This window comes from Theropithecus gelada, chromosome 16 (genome assembly GCF_003255815.1).
Source record: "Theropithecus gelada isolate Dixy chromosome 16, Tgel_1.0, whole genome shotgun sequence".
Classification (NCBI taxonomy): domain Eukaryota; kingdom Metazoa; phylum Chordata; class Mammalia; order Primates; family Cercopithecidae; genus Theropithecus; species Theropithecus gelada.
The window spans coordinates 25,861,146-25,879,219 of record NC_037684.1 but is presented as its reverse complement, the minus strand read 5'-3'; the positions used below and the strand labels follow the sequence as shown (position 1 = coordinate 25,879,219).

Sequence of the window (18,074 nt, the reverse complement as noted above, 5' to 3'; positions counted from 1 at the left end):
TGGGTCACCTGCTCCAGTGCATCACTTTATTTATTTATTTTTGAGATGGAGTCTCGCTCTGTCACCCAGGCTGGAGTGCAATGGTGCGATCTCGGCTCATTGTAACGTCCGCCTCCTGGGTTCAAGCGATTCTCTTGCTTCAGCCTCCAGAGTAGCTGAGACTACAGGCATGTACCACGACGCCTAGCTAATTTTTTGTATTATTATTATTATTATTATTACTATTTGAGATGGAGTCTCACTTTGTCACCCAGGCTGGAGTGCAGTGGTGCGATCTCGGCTCACTGCAACCTCTGCCTCCCAGGTTCAAGCGATTCTCCTGCCTCAGCCTCCTAAGTAGCTGGGATTACAGGCACGTGTCACCATGCCCAGCTAATTTTTGTATATTTAGTAGAGACAGGGTTTCACCATGTTGGTCAGGCTGGTCTTGAACTCCTGACCTTGTGAGCCGCCCACCTCGGCCTCCCAAAATGCTCGGATTACAGGTGTGAACCACCGTGCCCAGCCCAATTTTTTGTATTTTAAGTAGAGACAGGGTTTCATCGTGTTAGTCAGGATGGTCTTGATCTCCAGACCTCGTGATCCACCTGCCTCGGCCTCCCAAAGTGCTGGAATTATAGGCATGAGCCACCACACCCAGCCTTATTTTATTTTATTTTCCGACGGAGTTTCAATCTTGTCGCCCAGGCTGGAGTTCAGTGGCGCGGTGTTGGCTCACTGCAACCTCCACCTCCCAGGTTCAAGCGATTCTCCTGCCTCAGCCTCCCAAGTAGCTGGGATTACAGGCGCCTGCCACTATGCCCAGCTAATTTTTGTAATTTTAGTACAGATGGGGTTTCACCATGTTAGCCAGGCTGGTCTCGAATTCCTGACCTCAGGTGATCTGCCATTCTCAGCCTCCCAAAGTGCTGGGATTACAAGCGTGAACCACCACTCCTGGACTGTTTTTAAATTTTATTATTATAGTTTTTGAGACAGGGTCTCATTCTGTCACCCAGGCTAGAGTGGAGTGAAGCCTTCAGTGCTTGCTGTGACCTCGACCTCCTGAGCTCAAGTGATCCTCCCACCTCACCTCCCAAGTAGCTGGAATGACAGACTCGTGCCACCACATCCAGCATTTTTTTTTTTTTCAGGAGTCTTGCTACTCTGTCACCCAGGCTAGAGTGCAGTGGTGCCATCTCAGCTCACTGCAACCTTTGCCTCCCGGGTTCAAGCGATTATCCTGGCTCAGCCTCCTGAGTAGCTGAGATTACAGGCGCATGACACTATGCCTGGCAAATTTTTGTATTTTTAGTAGAGACAGAGTTTCATCATGTTGATCAGGCTGGTCTCGAACTCCTGACCTCGTGATCCGCCCGCCTTGACCTCCCAAAGTGCTGGGATTGTAGTTGTGAGCCATCGCGCCCGACCCACCCAGATAATTTTCACTTTTTTTTTTTTTGTAGAAATGGGGGGGTCTGGCTACGTTGTCTAGGCTGCATAACCTTATATAACAAGGAAGTTCTTAGATTAGGTAACTTTACTCCCTCCTGCTTCAAACACAGCACATTCCCACTTTACATGCCCGAGTTCAGATTAGCAAAAAGCACCTTTGGCAGGGCATGGTGACTCACGCCTGTAATCCCACCACTTTGGGAGGCCGAGGTGGGTGGATCACCTGAACTCAGGAGTTCGAGACCAGCCTAGCCAACATGGTGAAACCCCATCTCTACTAAAAATACAAAGATTAGCTGGGCTTGGTGGCACGTGCCTGTAATCCCAGCTACTCAGGAGGCTGAGACAGGAGAATCGCTCAAATCCAGGAGGCGGAGTTTGCAGTGAACTGAAATCGCGCCACTGCACTACAGCCTGGGTGACAGAGTGAGACTCCATCTCAAAAAAAAAGAAAAAAATGAAAAAAATGAAAAAAGCACCTTCTTGGGGCTGGGTGCCGGGGCTCACGCCTATAATCCCAGCACTTTGGGAGGCCGAGATGGGTGGATCACCTGAGATCGGGAGTTTGAGACCAGCCTGACCAATAAGGAGAAACCCTGTCTGTACTAAAAATACGAAAAATTAGCCTGGCATGGTGGCTGGTGGCAGGCGCCTGTAATCCCAGCTACTCGGGAGGCTGAGGTAGGAGAATTGCTTGAACCTGGGAGGCACAGGTTGCAGTGAGCCGAGATGCTGCCACTGCACTCCAGCCTGGGTGACAGAGCAAGACTCCATCTCAAAAAAAAAAAAAGAAAAGAAAACAATTTTCTTTATTTATAGTAGAGATTTAGTAGTATTTTTAGTAGTGACGGGGTTTTATCATGTTGGCCAGGCTGGTCTAAACTCCTGACCTCAGGTGACCTGCCCACCTTGGCCTCCCAAAGTGCTGGGATTACAGGTATGAGCCACCAGCCTTTTTGTTTTGAGACAGGATCTCGCTCTGTCTCCCAGGCTTGGGTGCAGTGGTTCAATCTCAGCTCACTGCAACTTCCTCCCACCAGGCTCAAGTGATCCTCCCACCTCAGCCTCCTGAGTAACTGGGAACACAGGCATGCACCACCATGCCCAGCTAATTTTTTTTTTTTGTAGTTTTGGTAGAGACAGTGTCTCACCATATTGCCCAGGCTGGTCTCAAACTCCTGAGCTCAAGCGATCCATCAGCCTCCCAAAGTGCTGGTGGGACTGTGGGCATGAGCCACTGTGCCCAGCATAAGTGCATCTGGATGTAGATGAAAGGAAGGAGAGAGGGCTGCTCCACAAATTCTTTTTTTTTTTTTTTTTTTTTTGAGACGGAGTCTTGCTCTGTCGCCCAGGCTGGAGTGCAGTGGCGCGGTCTCGGCTCACTGCAAGCTCCGCCTCCCAGGTTCACGCCATTCTCCTGCCTCAGCCTCCGAGTAGCTGGGACTACAGGCGCCCGCCACCACGCCCGGCCAGTTTTTTGTATTTTTAGTAGAGACGGGGTTTCACCATGTTAGCCAGGATGGTCTCGATCTCCTGACCTCGTGATCCACCCGTCTCGGCCTCCCAAAGTGCTGGGATTACAGGCTTGAGCCACCGCGCCCGGCCTGCTCCACAAATTCTGCTGTCACTAATGGAATGGACGACCTCCGCCAACTGCATCACATTCTCAGAGCCTAGGTTTCCCCGGCCATAAAATATGGGGTTAATTGTCCCTTCTAGGGAATCTAGGAGGGTTAATTGGGCAATGGCTCTGAAGTGTCTAAGAGGAGAAGATCTATAAATATAAGGGATCATTAGCGGGTATTTCACAGCCGTTTTGTGGGCCCCAGTGTTATTATTAATATGAGTATTGTTATTGTTATCGCCCCCATGGCCCACTTCCCGAGTCTCTCCCAGCTGGGTCAGTGCTTTCAGGTGACAAGTGCTGCTCCTGAGCCCAGCCTCCAGCCCCTGTTCCCAGCCCTGGTCCTTCTGAACCCACACCCTCCACACTCAGGGTCTCTGGGAACCCTCAGGAGGCTAGCAATGGGACTGAGATGTGGTTTTGACAGAAGTGAGGGCCTAGGAGGGAGAGGGGCAGAGGCAGAGACGGCAGTGCCTGGTCAGGGACACTCTCAGCCTCCCTTTGTCCCTGGGGACGCTTCCGGTCTGCAGTGGGCTGGGACTCAGAGAAGCAGACTGGGCGCCACATGGAGCTGTGGTCGATGGGATCAGGAAAGGTGGGGAGCAGGGGAGTGCAGGTGAGGGGCTGAGGCAGAGAGAAGATAATGCTACCAGGGGAGGTAAGAGGAGCTGGTTGGTAGGAAACAAATTCCTTGAAGAGGTAAATGTGTGTGTTTGTTTTTGTTTTCAGACAGGGAGACACGGTTTTGCTTTGTCACCCAGGGCAGAGTACAGTGTTGCAAACACAGCTCACTACAGCCTCGAATTCCTAGGCTCAAGGGATCCTCCCGCCTCAGCCTCCCAAGTAGCTGGGACTACAGTTGAGAGCCACCAAGCCTGGCTAATTTTTAAAATTTTTGTAGAGATGGGGGTCTCACTATGTTGCCCAGGCTAATCTCTAACTTCTGGGCTCAAGATGCAATCCTCCTGCCCGAGGCTCCCCCAAGTACTGGGGTTACAGGCATGAGCCACCATGCCTGCCCCAAATGGCTCTTTTTTTGTTGTTTTGTCTTTTTTTTTTTTGAAATGGAGTCCCACTCTGTCACCCAGCCTGGAGTGCAGTGGCAAGATCTCGGCTCACTGAAACCTCCGCCTCCCAGATTCAAGTGATTCTACTGCCTCAGTCTCCCAAGTAGCTGGGACTACAAGAACGTGCCACCACACCTGGCTAATTTTTGTATTTTTAGTAGAGATGGGGTTTCGCCATGTTGGCCAGGCTGGTCTTGAATACCTGGCCTCAGGTGATCCACCCACCTCAGCCTCCCAAAATGCTGGGATTACAGGGGTAAGCCACTGCACCCGGCCCCAAATGACTCTTTTTAAGGAGTTTCTTTGTAGAGGCTGGAACCCACTCTCAGTCTCTGAATGAAACAGGCCCCATTCCTGGGGGAATAGCTGCTTGTCAAGCTGGATCTCCCTGCCCGCCCTGTGTTCCTGTAAGGTGAATACTGGGCAGCTGCTTTGGAAATGCCTTGGGTGCCCCCTGGTGGTGACACACAAAGGCAGAGGAGGCACCCATGCCTTCCGCCTTAAAGGGCTCCTTTTACCTGGGGCCCTGCCCTTTCTCCCTGAGGCTCCACAGATCCCACCCCAGGGAGACTGGGGGTAGAAAGAAGCAGCAAAGAAGGAAGAACCCTGTGGGGAAGGATGAGTGGAATGTCCTTGCTGGAAGATTCCATGGCAGTTGGTGGGGAGCCATCAGCCTGGACAGGGGAACCAGGGGCAGAGGAAGTTGATGTGTTAGGGCAGGAGTCAGGAGTGGCATCCCCAGCAGTGAGGACAGAGGTGTGTCTGTATGTGTGCATCCGGGGTGTGGTGTAACAGGGAGATACATCTTATAGTCTTTGTGAATGTTTCATGTTCACAGAAGACTGAGGAAACCTAGATCCCTGAAATCATTGATGGACCCTAGGAGGAAAAAAAAAATAACCCAAATTCATCCAAGCTAGGTGTTTGTCCCATCAAATAGTTTTGTGGGTCTGCATATGAGAGAGTCTGGGTTACAAAAGTCTGCAACTCTGGGCTGGGAGCAGTGGCTCATGCCTGTAATCCCAGAACTTTGGGAGGCTGAGGCACGTGGATCACCTGAGGTCAAGAGTTCGAGACAAGCCTGGCCAAAATGATGAAACTCCATCTCTACTAAAAATATAAAAATTAGCTGGGCGTGGTGACACCCACCTGTAATCCCAGCTACTCAGGAGGCTGAGGCAAGAGAATTGCTTTTTTTTTTCCTTTTTTTTTTTTTTTTTTTGAGACGGAGTCTTGCTCTGTCACCCAGGCTGGGGTGCAGTGGCCGGATCTCAGCTCACTGCAAGCTCCGCCTCCTGGGTTTATGCCATTCTCCTGCCTCAACCTCCCAAGTAGCTGGGACTACAGGCGCCCGCCACCTCACCCGGCTACTTTTTTGTATTTTTTAGTAGAGAGGGGTTTCACCGTGTTAGCCAGGATGGTCTCAATCTCCTGACCTCGCGATCCGCCCATCTTGGCCTCCCAAAGTGCTGGGATTACAGGCTTGAGCCACCACGCCCGGCCGAGAATTGCTTGAACCTGGGAGGTGGAGGTTGCAGTGAGCCGAGACCTCATCATTGTGCTCCAGCCTGGGCAACAGAGCAAGACAGTCTCAAAAAAAAAAAAAAAAAAACAGTTTGCAATTTTGGTTTCCCCATAGGTAGAAAAGGAAGAGATGAGAACATAGAAAACCATAGGAGGGAAAAGGGAGAAGCAGGGGTTACTGGGAAATCCTTAAGGCAAAACAAGCCGTCTTTAGAAGGCTGGGTTGGCTGTAACTCTTCAAAGATAAACACCAACAATAAAGGTTGGGTTGTAGCTATGAGTGAGGCCCAACAGAGAATCAAGACGGTTGGCCTGATATTCTTCTAGTTTCTGGACCAACAGCACCAGCTATACCATGTGGTTTCATAGGAGGCTCCAGGAGGGATCTGAAGCTTTTTTTTTTTTTTTTAAATTATACTTTAAGTTCTAGAGTATACGTGCACAACATGCAGGTTTGTTACATAGGTATACATGTGCCATGCTGGTTTGCTGCACCCATCAACTTGTCATTTACATTAGATATTTCTCCTAATGCTATCCCTCCCCCAGCCCCCAACCCCCTGACAGGCCCAGATGTGTGATGTTCCCTGCCCAGATCTGAGTATCTTGAGAGCAGAGGCTGTAGTTCCACATCCTTCCGTCCAGCACCCTTCCTCAGCATCCTGGGGGAGAGATGTTCACTGTCTGGTACTGATGGATTAGATGAGGACAGCCCTGTGCAAAAAAGGACAAAGAGAATGTCAGGAAGCAGGAAAAGCACAGGAAAGTGAAGAAAGAAGGGGATTCAGGCTGAGCGCAGTGGCTCAAGCCTGTAATCCCAGCACTTTGGGAAGCCGAGGCGGGTGGATCACCTGAGGTCAGGAGTTCGAGACCAGCCTGACCAACATGGAGAAACTCTGTCTTTACTAAAAATACAAAATTGGCCAGGCATGGTGGCACATGCCTATAATCCTAGCTACTAGGGAGGCTAAGGCAGGAGAATCGCTTGAACCTGGGAGGTGGAGGTTGAGGTGAGCTGAGATCGTGCCATTGCACTCCAGCCTGGGCAACAAGAGTGAAACTCCATCTCAGGGAAATTAAAAAAAAAAAAAAAGAAGGGGATTCAGAGGTAGACATGGAAGGAGAAGTGGAAGTGGAAGAAGCTGGGCCTGAAAGAGAAGGGGTAAGTCCCTGAGAAGTGTTAAAAGGATATAGTCATTTAGTCAGTCAGCAAACATTTACTGTGCACCTACTATAATCAAGCAATGTGCTGGGAACGGAAGGTGCCATGGTAGACAAGACGAGCATGGGGTTTTTAGCGGTGGGGAATGTGTAGCTTTGTAAGTTAGAAATGTAGAGAAAGTGACAATGTGGAGTAGAAAGAAACTGAAAGCAGTTGGAGACAAAAGGGAAATATCACTGAGAGAACCTGCCTCCAGACACACCAGGGAGGAGATGTCGCCCCTGGTTGAGGTTGACACACACACTCAGAACCACCCACTGGCCCTGGCTCTGTGAAGATGGCAGCAGGTAGGGTAGGAAGAGGAGAAATTCAGAAAGGGGAGGGACAGGAGTGGGTGGGGGTGGAGGGCACAGACTTTTCCTTGTTTTTCACTTGGGCACCCCCAGTGGGAAGGTATCTTTGGGCTAAGGAGTCCTTTTCCACATTTGGCTGCCCATTGGAATCACCTGAGGAACTCCTTAATACTGATGCCCCCAGAGAGTCCAATTTCCTGGGATGGGACCCAGACTTCAGAACCTATTAAAAGCTCTTTTAGTGAGTCTCAAGTGTGGCCACGGCCAGGTGCAGTGGCTCATGCCTATAACCCTAGCACTTTGGGAGACTGAGGCAGGAGGGTCGCTTGAGTTCAGGAGTTTGAAACCAGTCTGGGCAACATAGGGAGACCCCAGCTCTACAAAAAATTTAAAAATTAGCTGGGCATGGTGGCGCACACCTGTAGTCCCAGCTACTCAAGAGGCGGGAGGATCACTTGGGCTCAGGAGGTTGAGGCTTCGGAGACTCTGTCTCAAAAATAATAAAAATAAAGGGAGGGCACAGTGGTTCATGCCTGTAATCCCAGCACTTTGGGAGGCCGAGGGGAGGCGGATCATGAGGTCAGGAGTTTGAGACCAGCCTGACCAACACAGTGAAACCCCATCTCTACTAAAAATACAAAAAATAGCCGGCCGTAGTGGCGCGTATCTGTAATCCCAGCTACTCAGGAAACTGAGGCAGGAGAATCGCTTAAACCTGTGAGGCAGAGATTGCAGTGAGCTGAGATAGCGCCACCGCACTCAAGCCTGCACGATGAAGCGAGACTCCGTCTCCAAATAAATAAATAAATAAATAAGGCCGGGCGCGGTGGCTCAAGCCTGTAATCCCAGCACTTTGGGAGGCCGAGACGGGCGGATCACGAGGTCAGGAGATCGAGACCATCCTGGCTAACACGGTGAAACCCCGTCTCTACTAAAAAATACAAAAAACTAGCCGGGCAAGATGGCGAGCGCCTGTAGTCCCAGCTACTCGGGAGGCTGAGGCAGGAGAATGGCGTAAACCCGGGAGGCGGAGCTTGCAGTGAGCTGAGATCCGGCCACTGCACTCCAGGCTGGGTGACCGAGCGAGACTCCGTCTCAAAAAAAAAAAATAAAAATAAATAAATAAATAAATAAATAAATAAATAAATAAAAAAGTGTGGCCAGAGAGACCACAAGCATTTCCAAGCCGTTGTCTGACCTTCTCCCTCTCTGTTGAGGACAGGGGCCATCTTGAAAGAAAAAATCTCTGAGGAGTTGTGTGGTCGTTGGGGGAGCGGGGGTGTTTGTGAACGAGGCTCTAAGACTCCAATGGGCCTGACAAAAGTATGAACTAGGTCTTCTTCTTAGAAAGTGTCCCCTTCCCGCAGTGGCTCACGCCTGTAATCCCAGCACTTTGGGAGGCCGAGGCGGGTGGATCACGAGGCCAGGAGATCGAGACCATCCTGACTAACACGGTAAAACCCCGTCTCTATTAAAAACACAAAAAATTAGCCGGGCGTGGTGGTGGGCACCTGTAGTCCCAGCTACTTGGGAAGTTGAGGCAGGAGAACGGCGTAAACCCAGGAGGCGGAGCTTGCAGTGAGCCGAGATCGCACCACTGTACTCCAACTTGGGCGACAGAGCGAGACTCCATCTCAAAAAAAAAAAAAAAAAAAAAGAAAAGAAAAGCAGCACTTTAGGAGACTGAGGTGGGTGGATCACTTGAGGTCAGGAGTTTGAGACCAGCCTGGCCAACATGGTGAAACCTTGTCTCTACTAATAACACAAAAATTGGCCGGGCTTGGTGGCGCACGCCTGTAATCCCAGCTACTCAGGAGGCTGAGGCAGGAGAATCGCTTGAACCTGGGAGGCGGAGGTTGCAGTGAGCTGAGATCGCACCACAGCACTGCAGCCTGGGTGACACAGCAAGACTCCATCTCCAGAAAAAAAAAAAAAAAAAAGAAAGAAAGAAAGAAAAAACAAAAAAACCCCAAAGGGTCCTCCCCTTCTTTGGCTGTGTCTCTAGTAAGAAGAGTCAGACAGCCTAGAAACAAAACAAAAACAAAAACAAACAAAAGATAAGGTGACCTTTAAAAGGGCAAAACCAATCAAATAATTCAAAACGACTGCAGAATTCTTCCAAGTTTTCACGCCCTGTCCTCCGCCCCGTGTGTGCACACTTTTTTTTTTTTTTTTCACCTCTGCGGTCTTCAAGATGGGGCCTCTAGGTTAGAAGCATAGTTACCCCCAGTTTTTCTTTTTCTTTTTTTTTTTTTTTGAGACGGAGTCTCGCTCTTTTGCCCAGGCTGGAGTGCAGTGGCCGGATCTCAGCTCACTGCAAGCTCCGCCTTCTGGGTTCACGCCATTCTCCTGCCTCAGCCTCCCGAGTAGCTGGGACTACAGGCGCCCGCCACCTTGCCCGGCTAGTTTTTTGTATTTCTTAGTAGAGACGGGGTTTCACCGTGTTAGCCAGGATGGTCTCGATCTCCTGACCTCGTGATCCACCCGTCTCGGCCTCCCAAAGTGCTGGGATTACAGGCTTGAGCCACCGCGCCCGGCCACCCCCAGTTTTTCTCCCAGAAGAGGTTTGACAGTGGCCCAGCAAGATATTCAACCCCACCTACCTCCCCCCCAAATCCCTGCACCCTAATACAGGTGAGTCATGGAACCTGGGTGGAGTCCTTGGTTTGACAGTGAAGCAATCTAAACTTGAAAAATGGCCTGGGAACAGAATGTATGGACTACATAAACAAGTCATGCAGATGTCATTGTATGCAAATATTCATTCTTTAACTCAGCTTACATTTCCTGCTGATCCTCCTCTATGCTGGCCTCAATCCTTCTACCACAGCTCAGTCTAGCAAGAGAGCAAGAAGTGAGAATAAAAGTGTGGAAATAGTGTGTGAGAGAGAAGCCCTTTTGCATGTGCCAGGGCAGCGCAGGGGAGGAAGAAGCTATAGCTAGGCAGGAGTGAGGTATGCAGACTTACAGCAGAGTCTTGAAGCATGCATAGGAGTTTATCTATTTTTCTGAGAGACAGGGTCTCGCTCTGTCACCCAGGCTGGAGTGAAGTGGTGTGATCATAGCTCATTTTAAGTTCAAACTCCTAGGCTCAAGTGATCCACCCACCTCAGCTTCCCAGGTAGCTAGAACTACAAGTGTGCACCGCCCCATGCGGCTTTTTTGTAGAGACAGGGTTTCGCCATGTTGCCCAGGCTGGGTCTCGAAATCCTGGGTTCAAGCGATCCACCTGCCTCTGGCTTCCCAAAGCGCTAGGAATACAGGTGTGAGCCACCACATGTGGCCATGGATGCATAGGGGTTTACCAGAAGGGAAGGGTAAGATAGAAAGTCAACTAGTGGAAAAAAGCGTGTTTAGGAACCTGGAATCTTTCCTGGAGGGAAAAGGGTAGGGTTTGTAGGAAGGGAATGGGGGTACAGGGAGGAGATAAAGCATGAAAGATACACCAGTAAGAGTGTGTCCTCTGGTGGATGCTGAGGTTAAGAAGAAAAAAGAGTGGGAGGAATTTGCCTAGAAAGAAGTTTGGGCTTTATCCAGGAGATACGGATCCCATGAAGGATCTTTACTAGAGGAGTGTTATCGTCTAAAGTCTTGTTCTTCAAAGGCTACTCCTTGTTCTACTGAAAGGAGTAGACTGGAAGAGGCTATTAACATTTTTTCAGTAATTACTGTGTACCCGGAATTCTGCTCCGCATTTTGTATTATCAACCAACCTTTCCTAGCAGTGTTTTTCAAATTGCCAGTCATGATCAACAAGAACGAGAATAAGATAGGATAGGCATAGAAACTATCAGTGTATCACAAGTAGTAAGCATTGTTTTCGGAAACTTTGTGACACTCTCAAACAGAAGTGTACTGGTCAGTATGCAAAATTTATTTCTCTTGATGGGCTATGTTTTATTTTTTTATTTTTTTATTTTTAAAGCCATTGCGCTAAGGTGTAGGTGTGATTAACCTCGTTTTACTGATGAGGACACGAGGCTCAGGGAGTTTCGGTACCCTGCCTAAGTTAGTAGGATGTGTAGGTTTCAAACCCAGACTGGTCTGAAGCCAGAATGGATTCCCTCACTAAGCTAGGCAGCCTTCCCAAGTTCTCGGAAGAGACTTGGGAGCAAAGATAAACCTATCCAGATAGTGCCTACCAAGTGCTTTACCTCATCTCAAGAAGATAAGGGTAAGTGGGGCAGAGGCCAAGCAGTACTTCTCAAACTCAAGCGTGCAACTCTGTCCATGCCAGGCCCTTGCTAAAATGCAGATTCTAGGCACGCCCCGTGAAGTACCGAGTCGGATTAGGAGAGGCGGCCCGGGGAACCTGCCTTTAGAAAGAGCTTCGGATGATTCAGATGCACACGTTTGGGACCGTGGGCTATGGGGGTCGCCGCAATAAACATGTGAAGATTAACGGGGGCTTAACCGATTGTGAAAATCCCTTCAGAAGTATCGCGTAAACAACCCCAACTCTGACTATGGTGCCGGACCCCAGTGCCTCACTGTACAGAGTCGCCCCTCCCGAGGCGACAACGAGCGAGGGACTAAATAAAAGGTTGATGGCTTTCCACTCACCAGGCATGGGGTTGAGTGGCAGCCGGCTACTGCCGAAGAGCAGGTAAAAGCTCCTGCCACACCTGGGCGAGACTGGACTTAGGGTACAATATATATGCTATTTCTGGGGCATTTGTGGGCCTCACCCTAAGGACTTCTGATTGGCTTCAGGGCAGATCTATCACTCATCCTCTGGGTTAGAGGTGGGTGGAAGGTCAACCACGACCAATACAAAAGCACTCTTCGACTAAGCCCCTCCCCTCCCAGCTTCCTGTCGCTGTCCATCAACCACCCAGTAGGCGGGACTTTGCCTCCCTCCAATTGGCTGATAAACATGTCATTCATTATTCAATTGGTTTTCGGTTGGTGCGGTCTACCGTCCATCAGTGACATTGCACAGACCTATTGGTCAAATCAACGTCGCTCTAGACGCCTCTGGTTGATTGGTTAATAGTGCTGTCGGTCCCCAATGTTCCAAGCCCTTATTGGTGAAGGCTGCCGTCGCTCGGGCGGTGGCGGGCTCCGGGATTGGCGGGTGCTTGGCGGGCGGTGTCAGGCTCTCGGTGGCGGCGGAGGCGGCGGAGGCCAGGGAGGAAGATGTCGTAATGAGCGGTGGGTCCCGGCCGCTGCCGGCGGGGTCTTCCCGGCCCCCACGGGTCGGGAAGATGGGCAGAGGCCGCGGGGAGAGGGAGCCGAGGCCGGGGGTTCCCCCCTGGGGCCGGGCCTGGCGCCGGGGCCCGGCTTCGGGAGGGGCGGGGGAGGGAGGATTCCCGCCCGGAGGAGGAGCGGGGCTGGCCAGCCGGGCGGAGGCACCCGGAAGGGGGCGTTCGACTCCCCGCCCCCTCGGAGCCCGCCGGACGGGAGGGCGGCGCTTCCGGGGGCCGGCGAGAGGAGCGGGCACCGGGGTGGCCTGGCACCTCTCAGCCGGGTGCCGACCCATCTCAGCGCCGCTCTCCTGCCTGGGCGGACTATGCCTGGGTCGGCTCCGAGGAGGCAGCCAACAGCCCTCGTGTTCGCTCCGTGTCTGAGAGGCCTTCCTGCACTCTTAACTGTAGATGCCCACCAGCGATTCAGGGCTCCCCGAAGTACAGAGGGGCGAGGGAACGCTTGAGATCCGGACGCTGCCAACCACATGGGCACTGCTCGGCATCGACGACAGCCCGGTTACTGATGTATCCCAGTCGGGCGATGGTGTCAGGACACGAGGGCACTCTCTGGGCAGATGATCTCTCACTGGGGAGTGGGCAAAAACCTTCCTTTAATGTTTTCACTTGGATCATTGATCCTCCAGCTAGATGCAAGCTCTTAGCAGAATTGTGAGAAGTTTGAGAACTTCTTGCCAGAGCTCCCCAGCCTGTTACCTGACGCCCCGTGGGGGAAGACTACTGCAGTCCCAAAGCTCAGGCGCAAACAATCTTAAGGAATTACAGAAGAAATAAAATAGATACTTGCTTTCTTCCTCCACCCACCTGCATCCCCATTGCTGACTTACGGTTTTCAGCCTCTTACCCATGCTTCTTAGGTTTCCTTCCCAGCGGCTTTCTAATTTTAGTTCAAAAGGAACTATGTCTTCTCTGGGCAACTGAGAAACCTATCCTGACTGCATTCCTTGGTTTTGATTGCAATATCCTGTCATGTTTGTTTCTTAATTAACTTCATCCAAGGGGACTCAGTCTGGCCTTTCTCAGTGCATTCTCCCACAGTTCTTTCTTCCTCTGAGGTTACTTCTTGTTCACTTATTGTTTCCTAGAGAAAGGTATGAGCCAGTAGATCTGCTTTAAACAATGAATTGGCCCAAGTTTGCCGTTTACAGATTTCATTACAGTTGGAAGGACACTGTTTCAAGGTGCACTGGCCTGCACTGTCTAAAGCAGTTTCATGCTGTACCCCAGAAGGCATTCAGTTTCACATTGGAGGGCTGTACCGAGTTGGTATTCTGGATGATACAATTTTTAGGGCTCGAAAGTTTAGAGTGTTGGCCAGCTTACAGGCTGCAAAGGGAATAATGGAGTCCAGAGCACAGCAGTAATTTCAATTACTAACACAAAGAAACCCATTGTCTGCAATAATGAATATAACTGCAGTGTCTTGTTTTGTTTTAAATTCTTGTGTGCGATGAAGGGGGGGAATCTATCAGACAACCTATCAATTGGGCTGATGATGTCAGTGTTCCAGTGGCTTCTAACAGGCGTTAATACCTGTTGGAAATGGATTATCATTGGCTGGGACGATTGGTAAGGTTTCTAATTCTAGTTCTTCCTCTTGGTTGTACAGAGGCTTAACCTCTTTGGTTAAAAGCAACTACAAGAAAAAAAGCTAGTCTGACATAATTATGAACCCCCCTGAACTAGGCTGCTGAAGCCACAAACTCTACCAAGGAGACCCAAGTAGAGTTTGTTAATAATCGGACCCTCATCTGACTGCCCAACAGGTAGAACTGGTTCCAGGAGAAAGAGTTTGGCATCACTCTGGACAGCAGATGGACTGGCCACTTTTTTCTCTCAGATTCTATTAAAGTTTGGGCCTGTGGAGGCCTGTCAGAGAGGAGAAAAGAAATTATAAGATTTGGGTAAATGTCTGGGGTAAAGAAGCTTTATGGCATTTCAGCAAGTAGAGTGGTTGGTTCATTTGGATATTTTGGCCTTGAACTTCTTATTTCTTCTGGTGGTTAATACCAGCTTTTTGGAGAAGTTGGACAGTCCTTTGCTATAGGTCTGTGTCAGTTCCCAAGCTTGCTGTCAGCAAGTATAGTATTGCCCAACCAGGGCCCTTCTGAAGACATTTTAAACTTGTTGCAACCAACTAGTAGACCTTAGTATTGGCTTTGTTTCAGCAATCTTCTAAATCTTGCCCACTCATTTCTGTGATATATACGTAACGTGTTCTTTTTCTAATACTTATTTTTTCACACACACCCCTTTTCTGTATACACAAAAATTGGAAACCCTGCTTGCAAACATAGAAAAATTTAGGATATTTTGGATCAGGTGGACAATGGCTATGGAATAAAAGATGCAGAGAAACACTGCTTTAAAGGGTACACAAAGAATTACAAAGTTTAGGGATGCAGTAGCATGAACATTTCTGAGTTTACCAGATTTAACCTCATGGCCCAATCTTAAACCTTGTGGGCTGCAAACCTGGAGTAAAATCTGTTCAGAGAAGCTCGTATACTTTCTTACAGGTTCATTGGGTGATATGTCTGGAGTATTCCCTTTTTGCAACTGACTTGGATTTGTGAATTTCTTCCCACCACCTACAGGCTGAACTAAACCAGTATCCAGTACATTTCTGGGCTGAGAAATGGAGATCATTTTGGAATGCATTTGTTGCTTTTTTGCTTGTTTTTGCCTTGCTTTTGTTTTGGATATGCTTGCAACTCCTTGTATGACATTGTCTAGACCTGTTGTAGGAGGAAAAAAAGTTCTTTCTCTTTATTTCTTCCCTCATAGAGCCAACACTTAGATCTTTATCTTTCTGAAATGTAGTTGAGTGTCTTTTTAAAGATGCTCTTCCTCAATAATCAGATCTTTTTTTGGCTAGCAGCATTCTCTTAGGAGACCTCGGGGTGGAGGAGATCTCACTTTTCTGTCAGCAATCTATTGGAGCAAGGTGGAAAGATGAGTGAAGAGGATAAAAATATGGGACATTTCTTTTTTAAAAATAATAGAGGCATAGTCTCTCTATGCCAGGCTGGTCTCAAACTCCTGGCCTCAAGTAATCCTCCCACCTCAGCCTCCCAAAGTGCTGGGATTACAGGCATGAGCCACTGTGCCTAGCCAACAAGGGATATTTCTAACTCGAGGGTATTGTCAGGCTATGTGGGAAAGGGCGTAGAGATTGCCCTTGAGGAGATGCTCCCAGGTGGCAGATTTGTCCTACTTGATAGATTCCAAAATGGAAAACGGATTTTTCTACTGCCTCTGGGGACACTGAAAAAAGAACCTCCACGTGAGTTCAGAAGCAGCACTGGCAGCTTAGGGGAAGTCATGGCTTCCACTGCGTGTCTAGGAAGCGGTCTTTCAGGATGCTCTGAGGCTGCCACTGGCACAGGGGAACACTGTGCTTCTCATCCAACTGGGCTGCAGGCTGATTTGCTCTTGGGAGATGAGCTCTGCTCAGGAGCAAGGGGTTGTGAAAGGGCTGATGTTTCTCAGGCTCCCCCAATGAGCAGCTCCAAGCAGTGCTGAGATGTCTAGGCTGTTTGTGTCACAGGACAAGCATGCTTGCAGACCCAATGGTTGGAATCCTTCATTGGCATTTCATTCCCGTTGCTGCTGTTTGTCTCCACATCAGAATTGCTTGCTATACCTAGCCAAAAGCCCTGCCACATTGCAGTGCAAAGGCTTAGCTTACTTGTTTTTGCTGCTGAGTGCTCTTAGATACCAGTTTGTCCCTGTGTGGTGATTTAGGCAGTTAGGTGGCCTTTCCTCTCAATCACAGAGTAGAAGTGGCTCAGGAGGAGCCAGCAGACACTAACTTACACATTTCCAAATGTCATCTTTCTAGAGCCTTCTCTTTAGGGTTGTCACCTCTCCTACAGGATTTGGTAGAATCACAAAGTGGCCTCCAAGAGAGTGTGAATAGGAAGTAAGAGTGAGCAGGCAGGGCCATGTAATTGGAAGTGGAATATTTCTGCTCCCAGTTGATAATTAGGAATCTTCTTAGATCAGCCTAGAAGAAAACAAACCAAGACATTTCCCAGCCTCCAAAAAAGTAAATGGTAAGCCAGCCCTGTCTTCTCAGGGGAAATGAAATCACCACTCATTTCAGAAGCTGATTCTGGCCTGGGGCTGGGCTTGGTAATCATGCCTGTAATCCCAGCACTTTGGGAGGCTGAGGCAGGCAGATCACTTAAGGTCAGGAGTTCGAGACCAGCCTGGCTAACATGGCAAAACCCCATCTCTACTAAAGATACAAAAATTAGCCACATGTAGTGGCACACACCTGTAGTCCCAGCTATTCCGGAGGCTGAGGCACGGGAATCACTTGAACCCAGGAGGCGGAGATTGCAGTGAGCCGAGAGTGCACCACTGTACCCCAGCCTGGGCGACAGAGCAAGACTCTCCAAACAAACAAACAAACAAACAAACAAAAAGCTGATCCTGGCCCAGGATAAGTGTGGGGAGTTACTCACAAATAAATGTGCCAAAGCACATAATGAGATTCTTTAGGGGAAAAAGTGTATCTTGCTTTTTTTTCCTCCTGTTCTCTAAGAATTCTGAGGCCCAGTATTCTTTGACAAAAAAACTTGATGCTGTTTCTTGGGCCTGCTTTGATCAGGTTCTCTTTATGCTGTCCCCACCCCCACACATTTCCAGAGTCCCTTCCAGTACAATGGGATATGACCCAGTCAGGATGCAAACTAGCAAATGACATAGTCACGTTTTGGAAAGAAGAATTAAGGGTGGAGACAGACAGGTGGTATCCAAATTCGAGTGCCTTCATTATCTTTTTTTTTTGAGACAGTCTCTCGCTCTGTTGCCAGGCTGAAGTGCAATGGCGCGATCTTGGCTCATTGCAACTTCCGCCTCCCGGGTTCAAGCGATTCTCCTGTCTCAGCCTCCCAAGTAGCTGGGACTATAGGCATGCGCCACCACACCCAGCTAATTTTGTATTTTTAGAAGAGAGAGGGTTTCACTGGGTTGGCCAGGATGATCTCCAACTCTTGACCTCATGATCTGCCCGCCTCAGCCTCCCAAAGTGCTGGGATTACAGGCATGAACCACTCGCCCGGCTATGTTTGTTGTTGTTGTTTTGTTTTTTTTTTTTTTTTTTTTTTGGAGATGGAGTTCCAGGCTGGAGTGCAGTGGTGCAATCCTGGCTCCGCCAATGCTTGTCAATTGAGAGAAGCATTAATAATGCATGTCAGTTGAGAGAAGCATTGAAATGCAGTAGTACCTGGTATGTGGTGATGGGAGTTGTGCGCTTTGAAGTTTTTTTTTTTTTTTTTTTTTTTTTTTTGAGACGGAGTCTCACTCTGTCGCCCGGGCTGGAGTACAGTGGCACGATCTCAGCTCACTGCAAGCTCCGCCTCCCGGGTTCACGCCATTCTCCTGCCTCAGCCTCCCGAGTAGCTGGGACTACAGGCGCCCGCCACCTCGCCCGGCTAGTTTTTTGTATTTTTTTTAGTAGAGACGGGGTTTCACTGTGTTAGCCAGGATGGTCTCGATCTCCTGGCCTCGTGATCCGCCCGTCTCGGCCTCCCAAAGTGCTGGGATTACAGGCTTGAGCCACCTGCCCGGCGCGCTTTGAAGTTTTTGGCCAGGAGCAGGACTGGACTGCACTGGCCCACATGTGAGGTGACTGGTGGGGTTGAGGGTTCCATCAGCTAAAACCCATCAGGGTCTGGGTCAGCTGTGGGGTGG

General features: G+C 49.5%; 1 protein-coding gene and 1 long non-coding RNA gene across 3 annotated transcripts in view; one reads left to right on the top strand and one right to left on the bottom strand.

Moving 5' to 3' along the window:
- The first annotated feature begins 12,180 nt into the window (after positions 1-12,180).
- SP2 (Sp2 transcription factor) overlaps positions 12,181-18,074 on the top strand; it is a 32,784-nt gene continuing 26,890 nt past the window's right edge. Inside the window, exon 1 of one of the 2 annotated variants that reach the window (XM_025363423.1) lies at positions 12,181-12,318. In XM_025363423.1, the coding sequence (XP_025219208.1) occupies positions 12,312-12,318 (7 nt within the window). In that variant the 5' untranslated portion in view covers positions 12,181-12,311. Of the gene's footprint in view, positions 12,319-13,457; positions 13,941-18,074 lie in introns of those variants that run through there. The other variant, XM_025363424.1, reaches the window with a different exon arrangement.
- Positions 14,792-18,074, bottom strand: part of LOC112610093 — a 43,933-nt gene continuing 40,650 nt past the window's right edge. Inside the window, exon 3 of the long non-coding RNA XR_003116278.1 lies at positions 14,792-16,380. This is a non-coding gene — a long non-coding RNA (uncharacterized LOC112610093). The remainder of the gene's footprint in view (positions 16,381-18,074) is intronic.